This window comes from Halichoeres trimaculatus, unplaced genomic scaffold, assembly GCF_033239565.1.
Source record: "Halichoeres trimaculatus isolate MK-OKI-2021-1 unplaced genomic scaffold, fHalTri1.1 fHalTri1_scaffold_12, whole genome shotgun sequence".
Lineage (NCBI taxonomy): Eukaryota > Metazoa > Chordata > Actinopteri > Labriformes > Labridae > Halichoeres > Halichoeres trimaculatus.
In genome coordinates, this window is record NW_027437190.1 from 15496374 (window position 1) to 15514533 (window position 18160).

At 40.7% G+C, this 18160-nt stretch overlaps 2 protein-coding genes across 2 annotated transcripts; both read left to right on the forward strand.

Moving 5' to 3' along the window:
* Window positions 1-7144: 7144 nt before the first annotated feature.
* LOC141800465 (trypsin-3-like) lies at window positions 7145-8347 on the forward strand. The gene is made up of 5 exons (XM_074683005.1): window positions 7145-7184; window positions 7320-7473; window positions 7641-7903; window positions 7985-8121; window positions 8198-8347. The coding sequence occupies exons 1-5, from the start codon at window positions 7145-7147 to the stop codon at window positions 8345-8347; spliced, it is 744 nt and encodes a 247-aa protein (XP_074539106.1).
* Window positions 8348-13367: 5020 nt separating this feature from the next.
* has1 (hyaluronan synthase 1) lies at window positions 13368-15511 on the forward strand. The gene is made up of 4 exons (XM_074682984.1): window positions 13368-14063; window positions 14159-14384; window positions 14482-14614; window positions 14836-15511. The coding sequence occupies exons 1-4, from the start codon at window positions 13368-13370 to the stop codon at window positions 15509-15511; spliced, it is 1731 nt and encodes a 576-aa protein (XP_074539085.1).
* Window positions 15512-18160: the final 2649 nt, after the last annotated feature.

The window sequence follows — 18160 nt, forward strand, 5'->3', positions numbered from 1 at the left end:
TTGGATGATGTCCGTGTGCTGTAGAGAGAATTAAAACTAAAACAACATGAATCACTTTTTATTTAAGAACATCAGACATTGGCTTGAGACAAAACCATGGGAGCTGGGCTGAAATTAAAGCCTTATACAAGAATGGCAAAGTGACACTATTAGTAAGAATGACGTCATTATGATCGTTTTGAAAAGCAGTAATGTTATTATGGATATCTGAAATATAACAATCAATGGGATGGTGTTTTCAAGTGTTGGATAGCTTTCACATCATGCCCATTGAACCCTTTGGAGTCTCAAAACCATCTCTCATCAGAAACTCTGCTACCCTGATCTGCTCCTCTGAAGCCTGATGAACTGTCTTGCTGAGACTTGTCCTCCTCATACGCAGCATGATTTAGCTGGGAAACTCCAAAAGTGAAAACACCAAGTAACCAAACAACTAAATACATAAATTGTGGGTTTGTCGAGATGACTACCTGAGAAGGTGTGGCTGTGACCTCTTCTGCACACACTTGTGCTGCATAATGTGTTTTTCTCAACGTGTGTTGAGGTCATGTTTTCTTGAGGTTGCAGGTGTGATGCTGTGTGTTGGTCGTGTGGATGGATATCAGGTGGTTGCAGGATTGTTTTGTACTTTTCGTGTCCCCTGTCTTCACTCATACACACGTAAGAAAGTCACAGAGCTTCATCCGTCGATAATTTAAGGTTGTCTTGTTCTTTTATGAAATAGCAGGCTACTCCCTTTCTGCCACTGTCCATTTGGAGCTGGATACACAACTTTAGAGCCTTTATACAATCAAGCTTTGAGAAAAGCACCTGTCTTTTTTTAGGATCCTCTGTCTGACATTGATTTCTGTTTTTTTTTATGGAAGATTTTCATTTGAACCAAGGACGATGGAAATGTGTCTTCTACTTTTGCAGCTCAGTCATTTTGGGTTAAATGTGTCAAACAATTTGCATAAGCTACAAAGTTAGAATGGGAACATCTTGGCACATGTTGGAACGGTTTTTGGTCACTGGAGAATACTTCTCACACATCAGACTGCACCCTGCATTCCTGGTGCATGTGACATCTAAGATAAGCACCAGAGGTGCAAAAGTTTTACTACTGAAGGCAGCTCACAAACAACCACAAACTTGATTGCTAGCTTAAAACAAAAGCGAATTCATACGCACACCCTGGAGCACATTTAAGCTGTAATTGCCAGCAATTTCATCTTTTAAACCTGCTTGGCACATTCCTGCTGCTGTTGTATGTACACAGTATCCAAGTTAAGATCTGACAGCCTGGAAATTTGGAAACAGAAATCTTTCCAAGATCTTGCAATAATATGGAATTAAAGATTAGCTACGAGATTAAAAGAGTCAAAAACAAGGTTTCAGAGATGTGCGGATAAAAAGTTTGAAGGTTTCCTTGTTTGCTAAGACAACTGCTTGAATCTTGCATGAAGACTGCGCACACAATACCCAATCAATCACACAGACACAACAGGAAGACAGAAAAAAACATTGGACATATATTAATAAGAACAAGATGCAGGCATGAGCATGTGGGAGTTTTGGCTGCAGAGACAGAAAGTGGGGCTCATGTCTCCAGAGTGCAGCCCTACCTTACATTAGGGGAAAATGTTTCATCGAAGTTTGACTTCATGGTTAAATTTCCTCCCACATGGCTCCTCTTTACTTTGCTGCCCACACACTTGTTCATCTGTGTGACATGGTTGTGAGTTAATCTTTTTTTCCTCATAAAAAGCTGAGTGCAGACTCACTAAAATCAGTTTTTCCCAAACTCCTGAACTTGTGTCTTAACATTTTTTTTAGTAAAGATGCTAAAAATGTATAATATGTGCTGATGTATGAGGTTGCTTTTTGGAAAATTTCAATGTGGTTCAATTTGATGCCTTTGCACAGCACCTGTAACCTCAATGACAGCGATGTAAGAGATGCAGGAAAGTGCAAAGACTCAAGACAGTCAGCTTATTGCCTAAAAGTTTGATGTCGGCTGTGTTCAGGGGATTTCAACACATATTCTCAGAATGTGCAAAGTAAAACTGCCATGTCCGCTTTCTTTGAATATTTATCTCCTCAGAAAAGGAAGCATAAACTTGAAATCTTACTCATGGGTCTGTGATGATTAATATTAATTAAATCACTCAGACAAAGCAGCCTCTTTGTGCCTTTGATGATCCTATCAGTTCATCCTGTGAAATGCAATGAGTGTAAAAATCTTGCACTGATCAGAGTTGCGTGGTGTGATCTGCGAGGAGCTGCCCAACCCTAAAATGTTGAAACCCCCCCGCTAAAGTACACACACCCCACACAGGAACTATGTCCTGCCAATACTCCAGATGTGAGGGGGAGGAAGACAAGAGAGAGAGTGAGAAAAGAGATAAATATACACTGCATGTGTGTGTGTCCGTGTACACACTGCTTTGGTCCCTGCATGGGTTCACAGCAACACCCTCGTTTCAGTGCGTGGGTGGACACATGTCTGTTATCATTGCCTTTTTTCTTCGGATACATAAATATTCAGCATCTGAATTTTCCTCCCCACTGAGGGATATTCTACACCAGCACCAAAAACAACTCACTCTAACTACAGGAAACATTTTTACAAAATCAGACCGAGTTAACTTCCTCATAACTTTGAAACTACATTTCAGCTCCATTTGTTGCACTGAATGAATTTGCAGTTTTAGCCAAAGTCTAGACTTTAAGGCTACTTTGTTAAATTCGGTCACGACCCTCTTGAGCAACATGTCGTCCACTGTTCATTTCTGTGCTGAAATGTGTTTTTTGGATTGTTTTCTGCACAGTTTTGTAACAGGGCACTGGAGGCAGAGCGTTTCGCTGCTGTCTGTAGGGGATATTAATAGCCATCCCAAGGCTATAGTTTGAGGGAAGCCTTCTGAGGCCAGGGCTTGCCAGAGTTCTTGATTTACCAACCAAACGTGCAATTATGTGTATGCCGCACAAATACCAATTTGGGTGTGTAAAACAACTAGTGGAGGTTTAAAGGAGTTTAGTTTTAGCAGAGGGTGACATATACAGTTGGAGTTTTGGGGGTTTTAATTCACTTAAACACCTGGGAGAGTAGGGGGTGAGCAACCAGAAATGCATGACTAAAATTCATGAATGTGCGTGTGTCTGTGTGTGTGTGACTGTGTGTGGGACAGTGCAGCACTAATGACACACTCTGGCTTTCAGCATCACAGTAATACACCCAGTGTTTTTCTTCTCTGCTGTGTGCAAAACAGTGTGAGCTCAACATTTCTAAATCCACAAGTTTTTTTTGTGAAACGTGTGGCACACTGACTGTCATGCTGAAACTTTCAGGGTTCAGCGGTGCAGTCGCAAAGACACAAATAGTGGGAATCTTCTGCATCCTGAAACCTCAAAGGTTTGTTGATCTTGTTGCGGTGCTGACTGGAAATCAAACCCTTGTCTCACGGCTGCGGAGAGGTCAGGAATTTTGTTTTTTAAGGCAAACCCCTGTGCCAACTGTGCTCGGCTCGATGGCTCACTGACAGTTTTTTCCATGAAGTAAACCACACACGGGGGAAAAAAGCTGAACCTCAATAACCAAAACCACTTCCTTACATTCGTTCCTACTTTGGACCGCAGTGCCTGGTCCCCCTCAGCAGGCCTGAAGGATATGAATAATAAGCCAGGGCTCTGTCTGACAGCAAACAAGCCTGGCAGATCTGTGACACAGTGCTCTCTCTGTCTGAGGGTATTTTGAGGTACAGTGAAACGGGGTTAGGGGAAGTGGGCCAACAGATGGTGAACTCAGTGGAAGATTTGACCCTTTCTTCACAGAATAACTGAGGGTTAAAAAAGACTGTGCTGATTTTCATTAGAGAAAATCAATGCCTGTTTCAGACTGCAGGGAGAGAAGTATTTATGTTGTTTCTAAATCCATCCGATCACATCCTGGATGCTGTTTTGCACATGTGCAACCAAACAGGCATCTGGGTGTCACATGTGAGTTCATCAAAGACATCTCTGCCCAATTATCTCAGTGACTTTTTCTTTTTCCGTTTGTGGCACATCTTAACCATTAACTGTGTAGTTTTCTCTAATAAATGCCCAATAGCTTGTTTTTCCAAGTGAAAACTTAATGAAAACCCATCCCGACTGTCTTGTGAAAAGTACTCACAACAAGTGATCAAACACATCCTAACAGTGAATCAAGCGGAGATGTGTAAAAACCTCTAAGACGACTGGCCAACTCATTGCACTTGTTTGCAATCAAAGAACACAAAGAGATGATGTGCAGGCTGCAGACGCTGTGTATGCCACACTTAATGAGGGGGGGAGAACCTGCATGGGCTGGATGGGAATGCGTCGTATCTTCAACCTTAAGTGTATAATCACAGGGTTGGCTTAAGTGAACCCTTACTTTAGATGTTTTCCTGTCTGCTGCTGATAAACACCTATACTCACACATGAGTAACGGCGCTTCGTACCTCTCTCTTCGCCTCTCTGCTGGAACGGTGACTCAGCAGTGACAAGCAGTTTTGCAGTTTTTAACAGTGAATGGCCAATTTCCATGTTGTAAAGCTAATTCAGGGAGGAAGGGAGGTCAGACAGATGTTTGGCGTCTAAAATGACAAAACTGTCAAAGAAAGTTCTGCTACTGCTGATTTAGGATTGTTTTCAACACTTTGCTATCTAAATACCACCAAAGGAAGCTGAAGATGCTGATGCTGCGCCACATTACAGATCTGTTGGATAAAAACCCTTTTTTTCTTCACCAATGAGTGCAAACAAACAAATATGTGTGAACAGACAATGCGTGTCGCTATAGATAAGAGACCAAGCAATCAAGCGAGGGACAAAGGTGTGAGAATAAGATCTTAATACTTCAATGAAATTGAAAATAAATAAATAAATGAATAAATAAAAAACATTCAACTGAATGTGGCTGAAAGAAACCTGGGCCCACACTTCAAGAGGTCAACTCAGCAAAAAGACCTAAAGCTGCAACCATAGGGGTAGAAAGATGTTACCTGCCTCAACCAGCTAGTTGGTAGTACCATGTTCAGCTTGCTCTTTCTTGGTGTAATGAACGACTGTCTCGGAGATCTTCATTTTTTTGGCTCCCTGTCTCTAACTCATGCCAGTTTCCAGCAATGCAAAGATGGCTGCCTGTGTGGCTTCACTTTATTCTTTTGTTTTGGGGCATTATGTGAGAGCCTACAACTTCTGAGATGTGCTACAGCTTTAACGTAAGCAGGAAACCACTCTTAGCTTTTGCATGTGCAGTGCTGCTTATGACGTGAAATGGGCTCTTATATATACCCTGGGAAATAAGCATGTCAAATAGAGCATAAAATATTATGTGATCAGCTGCATTTTTTTGTCATGTTAATTTTGTTCTTCAGGTAATTAAACTTAAATGGTTATACTAACACAAGGTGGTGGCCACCACAGACGAAGACAAAGCAGAAACAAGGCAAAACAGTGTAGCAACCAAATAGAATAGAATAGAATAGAATAGAACTTTATTGTAGTTGTAACAAGTACAACAAAATTGAAGTCACAACAGCAATCAAGAAACCAAAAGTAAGAAAGTGTATAGAAAGTGCAAAAAGGTCCATTAGTAAATAGATGAAGACAGCTTGTCCATCATTCTCCAGTTCAGCCTCCACCTCCACAGGGTCCAGGACTGAGCTTCTTCAGTCATGCTCCATCTCTGTCTCCTAGATCCTGTCTGCTCACAGCAGGTGAAGCTCTTCCAATGTGGAGTTGGTGTCTGGTGTTAGCTCTGTTAGCCATGTCTGTGAATAGCATGATGCTACTCTGTCCTCTGGTATTCCCTCTGTTGCTGGGTTAGCACAGCTAGCTCGTCCATCTTATTGGAGATAGATGTTAGGTTCCCAATAACAATGGATGGAAGGACAGGTCCATGTCATCACTTCTTAGCTCACACCTGAGAACCAGCACGTCGTCCTCACCTTTTTTTCCTCACCTTGTGGGAAGACATCAGGCCTTACACCAGTAAGCATTGACATGCTACAGGCTGCTAACAGCTGAGTTCACATGTAAACAATGCAGCCATGGTTACATGTAGGATCTCCAGACAAACACAGGAGAAAAAGTAGTAAAAATATCGCTGAAGCCACAAAAAGTTTGGTGTCCATGACCAACAAATGAGCCATACAAAGTAATGATCCACTCCAAATACAAAGATTACGAAAAAGAGACAAAGAAATTACAAGAAACGGACAAAGAAGAGAGAGCTGCTGCAAAAGGCAGCCATAGCCAACAGGGCGGCGCCTAGCAACTGATCTCAAATGAAAAAGAGTTACTTGTTTGGCAGATATTTCATAATGTTTTTGTTATTGTCACTTTCCTTCGAGCTTCCATTTTCAAGTTCCCAATCCCCCCCTTTCTCCCCTGTGAACAAACCTTTGTAAACTTTTGCTGTGGTATCAGATTAGATGCAGAAACAGACTGAATATCTCCCTTCATGGCATCGATTACTAAACACCAAAGACTGAATGAGCTTGCTCTCAAGGAATTCCGTCTCATATGAACAAGTAAGACATTAAGAGAGATACGTTTTTTAAAAAAATGGCTGTTTGTAATCTCACTCTTGATGCTGTCTTTGACCACAACAGTTACAAACATACACTTCTTACTCAACATCTAGAAGGGTGAGCGTCAGTGTGTTGGCTCACAGCGCTCACGTCATATCCAGTTTGTAACTTTGGATTGGGTCAGTTGTTAAAAACAACGTCATGGTGACACACGTTTGAACTAAAAGAACTGTTGGTATCAATTCTCTCCTCTGAAATTCACACTAACATTAAAAAAAGCCTACAAACAGTTGAAACAGAGTCACACAGAATGTGCTGACTGGATGCATTTCCACAAAGGGGGAATTCCAAACTCCACTTTTTACCATTCAGCTGGTTTCTTTGTCCAAGTTCTTGTCCTGGTCATTTTCCCAGCACTGAATTGAAATGTTTGTCTGTTTTTCTGTCTTTCTCTACAAGTGTACATTAAACCAAGCGTTCTGGGGAAATGTAACACATGTTTGGCGTTAATGTGTACCTCTGACGATGAAAGACCTTGAGAGAAAAGAGATAAGAGGACTAAAATACCTGAAAGTAAGAGGGTGAGGGCACATTAATCTGCAGACATGAAGCTGTTCCTTCTTCTGGCTCTCTTTGGAGCGGCTGGTACAGTATAGAGCTAATAAACAGACTAATTAATGGAAATTGAGTAGCTTAGCTTGACCATCTTTTTAACAACCAGTTTGTTGCTGACTTTCTCCATGTTTTGCTTCTTTGCGCTTTTTTTTTCAACACCTGCAGTTGCCCTGGAGGAAGACGAAAAGATAGTTGGGGGATATGAGTGTCCAAAAAACTCTGCACCCTACCAAGCGTCTCTTTTCTCGGGGTACAACTACTGTGGCGGGATCCTTCTGTCTGAGGAGTGGGTGCTCTCTGCTGCACACTGCAAGTCAAAGTAGGAAACATAACCCCTCTGAAACAAGTCTGTAACAGCTGCTTGACACTATTTCATTTATTTTCTGTGTAAGACTTCAGATCAAGCCCTCTTTATAAGTTTGCTTTGATTTTCTTGAACACAAAAGCAGAAACATGCAGTGTAACCCTGAAGTTTATCTCTCCAAGGTCAGACATAGAAGTCCGTCTGGGGGAGCACGACATCTGGGAACCTGAGGGGACTGAGCAGCTCATCATGTCTGCCAAGTTTATCCAACACCCTAACTACAACCCGCGTTCAATGGACAGTGACATCATGCTGATCAAGCTGAGCCGACCTGCTGTGATGAACAGCTACGTCAGCCCGGCTAGACTTCCTTCAAAATGTGCCAGTGATGGAACAATGTGCAAGATCTCTGGGTGGGGAAATATCCGTCCCAGTGATGAAGGCTGTGAGTATGTGTATGTTAAAGAAAGCATCCTTTCATGCCACTATGGTAAACAGAAACATCACATTTTGCTGTCTTTTCCAGCCAGGTTTCCTCACCAGCTGCAGTGCCTGATGGTTCCTCTCCTGAGTGATGACACATGCTTTAACTCATACCCTTTCCAAATCACTGAAAACATGATCTGCGCCGGCTACCTGGAGGGAGGGAGAGACTCCTGTCAGGTAATGTAGATGAGGATAGCTGCTGTATCGAGAAAATGCTCTGCCTGCTGAAAGACCCTCGTCTTTTTGACCACAGGGTGACTCTGGAGGGCCCATGATATGTGACGGAGAGCTGCAGGGAGTGGTGTCCTGGGGTAAGGGCTGCGCTCAGAGAAACAAGCCTGGGGTTTACACTAAAGTGTGCAACTACGTCTCCTGGATCAAGACCACCATGGCATCTGGTTGAGTGAGGAAGAAGTGGAACAGCTCACATTTGATCTGGCATCAAGAGTAAAGTTCACCTTAAAGTGATCCATGTGTACAGAGTCTTTTTTTGCCCATATATGGTCATTAAAAGAAATTTAAAAGCAAAGAAGCAAATAATTCTTTAAAACACAGGAAACAGACAGACGGGTGTTCTGCTTTGCCACAGTGCTTAAGTCGGTTTTGGGAGGATCTATACTTTACTTGAGTTTCTATATTGCAGCTATTTCAATTGTAACTTTTACTTTATTTTGCAACATTGAAAAAAAAAAAAAAACTCACTTTACTCCTGTACTGGTGCCTTGTCACCTTTGTTACTCACTACAAAATAAAATGTGAATATAATTGTCTCATCCAAGGTTGTAATAGTTAACTAAAACGAAAGTCAAGACGAAAACTAAAATTTGAAATACATTGCAGTTAACTCAAACTAATAAAAACTAGAAAAGAAAACAAAAACGATAAGTAAACCAAAACTGTTTCTTGTGTTCACAAAACTAACTGAAACGAACTAAAATGATAGACAAAATTCCCTTAGTTATAGTTTTTGACAATATTAATAGCCTTTAGGATTTGAATTAATCCAACACATTTTCCCAACCAATTTTAGACAGTTTTTGGCAGTTCTCAGTGCCGCACAGCACCATCATAGCGACGTATAGGGACAAGCATGTTTACTGCACTGACAGGCTGTGCACTGTGCTGCGACAAAACGTAGTGCAGCAATGAATCAGAGCATCTGTAATAGTTTAATTGTTACAGAGTCCAAGTTTTTATTTATTGAAGCTCATATTATATTGTTTTTTTTTTTATATAATTTATGTTTATATTACTTTTATGCAATTTATGTCAACATTAGTTTATATAATTGATGCTTATATTTTTTATACTAAGTTCATATTATTTTTATGTGTTTAAGGCAGCAGCCAACAGTTCAGTATCAGCATTGACTGAGCAGTGAGCACTATGTTGGACTTAAAAATAAACAGTATCACAAAATATTTACTCTGACCTTTTTGATCCTGCACCTGGTTAATAAGGTATGAAAAAACTAAAACTAAACTGAAACTAAGCCTTGTTGCAAAAATCAAAACTAAATAAAAACTAGAATGCCTGCTCTAAAACTAACTAAAACTAAACTGTAATGACAAATCCAAAACTATTATAACCTTGGTCTCATCATATATAGATTATTGGGACCATATGTTCTCGGTAAATAACTGGCGCTCCCATATCAAGCTGAGACTAATTTCAGCAAGACCGCACCACCACAAACACAGCCTGGGAATGTTCCTCATGTCTACAGCATGATGGAAGTAACCTCGTCCACAGAGATACCACCATACACCACCTGCCAGAAGAAGACGGACACCTGGCTATCTGAAAAACATTTTCACTTTTGTCAGAATTCATCCTACAGTCCTCTGTGCCTACATGCCTCCTGTGTTTGCTGAAAAATAATGAAATATTAGCATTCCAAAACTCACCATCAAATCTAAAAAAAAGGGAGCAAGGGGAGAAAGAAGGAGAGAGGCAACAAGAGGTGAAGGAGGGGTAGGGGAGGGAGCAGGAGGTGAAAAAGTTGAGGAAGAGAGGGAGAATCAATCTTAATAAAGCTTGTGAGAGAAACAACTATTTCTAGCTGTTTTGCTTCTTTGTATTTTTTACTTTTGATCCTTTAAGACTTTTACTTTAACATTTTTTTGGCGGGTGACTTTCACTTTTACAGGAGTAGATTTCAAGTGAGATATCTTTTCTTTTGCTAAGTATGGCTTTCAAATACTATATACACCACTGTCTATAACTCACAGCTTTGTTTAACCGACAAATGAAAATGTCAGGGATCAAAAAAAGCAAACCAATAGTTGCCTCTTGTGTCACAGAGTGAGCTCTGACTCAGGCAGACCTACCCATGAATCTACAGGTTAGTTTTTTTTTCTTTTCCTTTGCTCAAAGACCGAAGAGACCGAGTAGCAGCTGTGGAACAAACCTGACATTTACAGCCAGCAAACAGTAAATCAACAAGTCCAAAAACACTGCTACACCGCTCTCTGTGGGCTGAAAGAGTAAAGCATGGTGCTCACTTTTGCAACGCTCCATGATCACTGACTATAGATCACTGCTGCACTAAGACAGCGGGCTGTCTGGTAACTTTATTTTTGATCTAGCTTATTGCTAAAGAAAGTGTGTGATGGTAGCTGTAAAATTTGTAACACTGTGTGGTTTGTGTTGCCATTAAACTGAAAATAATGACAGCCATGATCTAAGTTCTTATTAAAAAAGGCATCAGGTGCACTTGTAAAGTAAAATCCCAAACTGATTGCAGTGGATTTTGGTTTCTTGGGTGTGGCACAGAGCAGAAAGTGAGTCACTGAGCTTTTTCTTGACCACTGAATAAAACCCAACAAGGTTTCTGAGGGTTTGTACAATAAATAGCTCTCACTGCTATGAAGCTTTGGATACTGTTTTTTTGTTTTTTTGAATGGATCTCCGGTCTTGGACAGGATGTTGATTCTGGCATCACAGATGCCCATGTTTTGAGTCAAACAGAAATCCACAAACCATGTTTACGAGCTACTTAGATGTTCTGGCAGCTTGGCAAAAGGTCCCTCCTTCTTTGCAGCATCTTTCACAGAACCTGTAGTTGTGCCATGGCTCCTCTCTTTGATCTGGGATATGGGGACATGTTTGAGTAACAAAAAACAGTATTGGCTGAGGATGAGAGAGAAAGCTCGGATTGACCTAAGACCTAAATTTGCTGATGTATAACTTGTATATTCTTGCCCAACTGTCATAAAGCAAATTAATGAAATATACAGATCTCATGAAGCAACCGAATGTATAATAACATGTCCTTTAAGTAAAGCCTGCTCCCCCTCTTTGAACACACAGACTGGCACGGCCTCCCTACATGACATCAGCTGCTGGTGGCTTCTATTCCAGCCTGACATGAAGCATGTTGACGGCTCGGCCAGCTCTTGTGGCTAAGGGTGGGGACCCTCATGAGCGGTCAACAAATTTCCCTGTAAAGAAACTCTCCAGGGATGTAATCATGGTTAGGATGGGACAGTTGCAGCAGAAACACAGTGAATCACATGAGACAGCTTTTCTCCTCTGAAGTCAGAAATACATACTACAAAGAAAAGACTCCCTTTGTACTACTACTTTTCATCTTCTCTCTTTGAAACAAAGGATGTTTTTTCTCCCCCTCCTACTACTTGACTACCTCTTTGTTTTGTTTTTATTTTTTTGGCTGTTGTAGTGGCCGAGGGCTGCCAGCAGGGGGCAGCATTCAACTTAAAATTGAGGGCTTAAAGCAGCTTTTGGGTGATGTGATCTTTTCAAACTCCACACTTTGTCCAGTGGATGCACAGTGTCTGAATAACGTGGGTATATTCTCACTTGGATGACTGAATACCAAATTTAGATTTTTTTTTACACATAATGGAATACATAAAACAAACCTACATGTGTTTAAAGCAGATTTAGAAGAGACAAATTCTAGTCCAAACACACAACGTAAAAAAAAAAAAAAAAAAAAAAAAAAAAAAACCTTTTCCAACATGAAGTGGTACAGTCTACATTTAGCAGACTTAACAATAGTGAGTGGACAAAATTTAAGAACAAAACACAACAAAACAAAACAAAACAAAAGTCGCTCTCTGCGTCAATGTATTGATACGTCGTCACCTATCCACCCAGCTCAGATGGAGAACGTTCAGTGTTTTGTGGGATCTCTGTATTTAAGTCTTGTAGGTTTTCACAGACTTTTAACTCGCCGTTAATTTCTCACGGCTCTCCTCCGCCGGCGGACCATCGCCTCCTGACGCAGGGCTGAGTCAGTCATCATCAGCCATCACGTAAAGAGCGCGCACGTGGTTTCATCCCTCTCGAACCTGAGCTTATAAAGTCAACCAACTTCAGTCTAAGTCTGCAGACCAGAGAAACACCGCGTGGATGTAGCGGGAACATCAAGCAGAGGAACTTAAAATCAGGTATGATTAAAAAAAAATACATCAATTAATATTCAAACATTCAGCAGATTCGTTTCATTTGGCTTTGAGTATAGATATTTTTTATTACTGACAGATTTCGGTGTCACTTAAATTAGAACCAGTTCTCATAAAATCAGAGCAAGTCACTTAGTTGAAAATAAATATATGTTTTTCACATTAAAAAAATTATCAGATTTTTTTTCCCTTTATTTTCTTCCTTTTTTTCAAGCAGTTTTTGTTCACATATGTAGACTATGTTAAACTCATATAATTATGTAACATTTAGTGCAGTTAACCAGTAGTGAACACACCTATGTTACTTTTTGCTTGAATCAACACTTTTTGGTCAGTTAATGTATTCTCTTGGAATAAGATGCTTTTTGTTGGACGTAACAGATGAAATATTTATACTTTCAAATTAAATTATTTTTTTTGTCGAGACAATATTGTCAAACACAATCCTTGTGGTATGATAAGTAGATTACTCTCACAGCGAAAGTGCGTGTTTCTGAGATGTTTTATTAATAGCTTTACCTCAACCACATTCACTGATTGGTCCAGATTAATATGTTAACCCAAGAAAGTTAATACCTAAAGAAATCTGCCCTATTGGCTGATTTACTTTTTTACTTGTTAAAAGCGAGCCAGTTCCAAATTTTGGCTTGTATTTTTGGGAAAAAAAATCCTATAAAGTTGTAACGAAATTAAGCTCCTATTACATTCAATAAGACTTTTCACCACTAATATAATGAAAACATCTAGTTAAGTACTGAGTGTATGCACACTATCACCTGTACTTTAAAATATGTTTGAATGCAGTCAGGATCTGATAACGAACAGATTCAAGGTCTGATACACAGGAGTTAAAATCTTATCCTGGAGTTTGGATTATAAACCTGAAAAGCCTCATATGTCTGTGATCAGTTAGAATCCGTCCTTTGTGGTTTTGGGGTTTATTAACATGTGCTGTCTTTGTGCCTCTTTCAGGTAAAAAACAAAAAAACAAAAATGGAGCTGAAACCTTTGTTAAAGAAGCTGCTGTCAATCATCCGGGCCATCTTCACCTTCCTCTTTGCTCTGCTGGTCCTGGGTGTTATGATTTGGGCCTATGTGAGAGGTTTTCAACTGGCAACCTCTCCATACGGGATCATCTCCTTTGGCTTTTATGGACTGCTCCTTACGCTGCATGTGCTGGTCCAGAGCCTCTTCGCCTTTATCGAGCACCGGCGGATGAAAGGTCGCACGGAGGAGTGCAGCTTCACCAAAACAATCGGCTTCACCATCTCGGCGTACCAGGAGGACCCCGTCTATCTGAGAGAGTGCCTCAACTCCATCAGGGCCCTCAAGTACCCGCCTGAGCTGCTGCGTATCATCATGGTGATCGACGGGAACTCAGACGATGACCGCTACATGATGGACATGTTCAGAGAGGTGTTTGCTGATCAAGACCCCGGCTTTTTTGTGTGGAAGAACAACTACCACACGTGGGACCCTATTCAGGCCCAGCTAGACGTAGAAACTGGCTCAGTGGTGAGTCTGGGAGAAGATGCTGATTATATAATGGTGGATGATCCTCAGAAGAAAGAGGTAGAGCGTCTAATCAAGACAAGAAGTTGTGTGTGCATCATGCAGAAGTGGGGCGGCAAGCGGGAGGTGATGTACACAGCATTCAAAGCTCTGGGGGATTCAGTGGACTACATACAGGTACTTAGTCTTCTTCATTATCACGGTGTATTTGAGGAAAAGAAAACAAAATCATTTGTGATGTAATCTTCTTCATCTTCTTCTTCCCTGCCTAGGTGTGTGACTCAGACACCAAGCTGGACCCTCTGGCCACCGTGGAGCTGTGTAAAGTGTTGGAGAGCAACCAGAAGTATGGCGCTGTGGGGGGAGACGTGATGATCCTCAACCAGAAAGACTCTTACATCAGCTTCATGAGCAGCCTCAGATACTGGATGGCTTTCAACATCGAGAGGGCCTGCCAGTCCTTCTTCAACTGCGTGTCCTGCATCAGTGGCCCTCTGGGTAAGACAAAAAAGCTCTTTTTTGTTGGTGTTTTTGGGATTGTCTTAGAAATGGTCATGGTTTTAATCCCCCCCCCCCCCCCCCCCCTTTTTGACAGGTCTGTACAGAAACGACCTCCTTCAGCAGTTTCTGGAGTCGTGGTATAATCAGAAGTTTTTGGGAACACACTGCACCTTTGGGGACGACAGACATCTCACCAACCGCATGCTGAGCATGGGTTACGCCACGAAGTAAGAAACTCGCATAGAGATGTTCACTCAACTGTGTCTGATTTCTGGGACCATGAATTGGTCTCCTAAGTGGCATCCCAACAGAGATCTGCACTGTAGCCATATAAACCTGACCTAGCTTATCAAATTTCATGTGAAGGAATGACATCAGACAGTTATCTCAAGGGAGTTAACTTCCCTGTACTGATAATTATTTAATGAGCCTTCTTTTTTTATTTCAGATACACTGCTCGTTCCAAGTGCTACACTGAAACACCTGCTCAGTTCCTGCGCTGGCTCAACCAGCAGACCCGCTGGACCAAATCTTACTTCCGAGAGTGGCTCTACAATGCAATGTGGTGGCACAAGCACCACCTGTGGATGACCTACGAGTCCATCGTCTCAGGTATTTTCCCCTTCTTTGTCACCGCCACCATCATCCAGTTGTTCTGGACTGGCACCCTGTGGGACATCCTGTGGATCCTGTGCTGCATCCAGCTGATTGGGCTGGTGAAGGCGGCTTACGCTTGCATCCTGCGTAGAGACTTTGTGATGGTGTTCATGTCCCTCTACTCAGCTCTTTACATGACCAGTCTGCTACCTGCAAAGTACTTTGCCATTCTCACAATGAACAAAAGCAGCTGGGGGACATCAGGCAGACGCAAGATTGTAGGGAACTATATGCCTCTTCTCCCTCTCTCAGTGTGGGCCGCCATTTTGCTGGGAGGGTTGGGTTTCACAATCTACGAGGAGAGTCAGATGGACTGGTCAACTCCAGCCAAGAGAGCAGAGATCGATTTTCTTGTCTTTGGCTGCCTGGCCTACACGTGCTACTGGCTGTTTATGATGTCCCTCTATTGGGTGTGGTTTCGTGGAGTACTAAGAGTAACCACCAAAAGTTACACACTGAATGTGTAGGTCTAAAGTTTGCAGCAGAAAAGAGAGTTAGATTATTTAAATTTAACCATATATCTCATGTCATTTATTTATTTTCCCATATATTAAAGTAACAGTAGGAGGGTTTTTTATGCAGCTGCTAAAAAGGGAGGAAGAAGTAAAGGAACACTTCTAAAACAGACATAAAGATCAGTAGAAATACAAGGGTAAGTGTTCGTGACAGGTAATTCATATGGAGATGTTGTTGCACATTAAACAGTACTGAGGGCATTGGGCCCAGGCACTTCTCGGATGTTTCTGTTAGCTTTTTATGACAGAGATGACCTTCAATCAGATATTCATTCCTCATGTCTTAAGATCTGAAAGTGCTATTTAGATAGCCTCTGTTATATTATATTTAAGGGTGAGGGTAATGTCTCTTGTGATGAGTTTTTGGTGATTATTAACTTCACTTATGTGCCTTACTGTGTCACTTTAGTGGCCTTTACTTCACCACTGTTGTTGTTTTTGCACTGGATCCTGGATGGCACTTTCTGCAGCACTGCAGACCTACTTGAACATGCAGAATAGGCAGATGAAATACTGAGCAGTGGGAGAAATTTACAGATAGAAAGGAAAGAAAAACATACCTCTATGAGAAAACTGAACAATCATAATGAAACTAAAGCATGTTATCACTTACTGCAGCCTGGAACTATGCTGATGGATGTTTCTTAAAATATTGTATTTTTATCTTTTTACTGTATTCTTATTATTTTTACTATATGGGTGTACTGTGTAGGATGCACTTTGTTTAAAGAATGAACTAAAATGTCAATTTATATATATATATATTCTTAGCAGTATATGTGCTGTAAGGGCTTGAAGTTGAATGAAAATGTGAAAAAAAAGATGGTTTGGGGATCTTGTATATAAAAATAAAATATTTTTCTAATATGAATGATTGTGTTTTTCTTGAATGATAATAATTTATGTTTGACAAACTTAATCTATGTGATCAAATTAAGCAGTAAAATGTAAGAAGGATTAAAAACAGGCTTTGGATAGCTTGCTTTGTCTTTCCTGGGCTGTTGCTCAGTGTTCCTCTTCCTCTCAGATGAAAGTACATTTGCATTTCATTTGGGAATCAAGGACCCAAAGTCTGGAGGAGGAAAAGTCTGGGTTTGTTAAACCATATCTGATTGTAAGAATCCACATCTGCTGCTGTTGCTCTGTTGCTTTTTCTGAAGTCCAGAGTCAATGTAGTCGTTTACAAGGAAACTTTAAAGCAGGACTTTACAAAAATAGATGCCCCAACCAATCCTCGAGAGCATATATATAAACATACATTTGAGAAAGACTATATTTCTGTATGGAAAATCTTTTTCATGTCATGAAACATTTTATTATTTTTACATATCAGATTTGTGGTTTTCATTAACTGTAAGCCACAATCAGCACAATTTAATTCAAGAAAATATTTAATTTGTATTTCACCTTCCGTGAACTGAATCTATAAAATGTGCATGAGTTTCCTTTTTGAGTTGAACTGCTGAAAAAAAGGAAAAAACAAAAACTTTTCCAAGGTATGCTAATTCACTGAGATGCACCAGTATTATTCGCTTTAATCCTCAGTAACATTTTGTTTTGTTCTGTTTTTTTTTTCTTTCTAGTGGTTTGCACAAAACAGCTTTAAGGTGTTTGTTTTCTGTCTGCAAGCAGTTAAAAGTGGGAAGAATGCACCTTCATGCCCCAGTTTAATGCCAGTAAATACTTTGACCATGCTGCACTGCAGATAACATTAAAATTAGATTTAATTTTACAGCAAAGCAATCTAAATTTAGCCCCCAACTCTGTCAGAGCACTGGTGCAGTTGCCGACATCAGTGGGGAGGTGTGATTCCTGGTATCCATGTCATACAGCGCTACATTCACAATCTTCATAAGACTTTTTATGATAAGGAATGCGTCTGTTACAGGTCAGGTTTAGTGAGTACAGGATAATCTCAGGTCACAGGTGCAAGGTGCATTCTGTAAATGGTGAGACAAAGGAAAAATGTTTCCATGCATCAGTGGATAACTTATCTGTGTTCCTATAAAATGGGAGGATTCACTCACTGTGGGACTCCTAATCAAGATAACCCTGATGCTGTCCCCGCTGGCAACAGGAGCAGTGATGGAAACACGAGCACAGATGTGAAAGTGAAGTCATCAAAGGCAGTCTAAGTAAAGGTTTCCGTTGGCCGTTACACCTTGGGGGTGGACAAACTGTGGACACGGCTTTTCTTAGACGAAGTGGATACAAAGGTGCTGTAGTTGTATAACTGATTTTATGAGTATCTGAACACTAAACTTTGATCAAATGTATGTAGGCTACATTTCAGAACACTCGACATCAGCAGCACAAAGCACTGTTGCCTTAGGGCAATGCAAAAAAAGTTGTACACTTCTGCTTTTTAAAATATAAAATAAATTAAATAATAAACAAATAAATAAAATAAAGCCATACGAAACCTATATCACACTTGACCTCTGTCCAACAAAGAAACAACCATGACTTACTAATTCAAAAAGCTGTTTTTCCTGTTCAATTTTCCAATTGGCTTTTCCATTTGGGGCTATGTTTGCAGCAATCTTTTTGAGTTGTCAAAGTATGCCACATATCATCAGGCCCTGGCCACGCACCAGAAGA

Excerpts from the sequence above, each read along its gene's own strand:
- LOC141800465 (XM_074683005.1), top strand. The coding sequence starts at position 7,145 with ATGAAGCTGTTCCTTCTTCTGGCTCTCTTTGGAGCGGCTG. Across the intron at positions 7,474-7,640 it reads GCTGCACACTGCAAGTCAAA|GTCAGACATAGAAGTCCGTC; the intron begins GTAGGAAACATA and ends TATCTCTCCAAG. Across the intron at positions 8,122-8,197 it reads GAGGGAGAGACTCCTGTCAG|GGTGACTCTGGAGGGCCCAT; the intron begins GTAATGTAGATG and ends TTTTGACCACAG.
- has1 (XM_074682984.1), top strand. The coding sequence starts at position 13,368 with ATGGAGCTGAAACCTTTGTTAAAGAAGCTGCTGTCAATCATCCGGGCC. Across the intron at positions 14,064-14,158 it reads ATTCAGTGGACTACATACAG|GTGTGTGACTCAGACACCAA; the intron begins GTACTTAGTCTT and ends TTCCCTGCCTAG. Across the intron at positions 14,615-14,835 it reads AGCATGGGTTACGCCACGAA|ATACACTGCTCGTTCCAAGT; the intron begins GTAAGAAACTCG and ends TTTTTATTTCAG.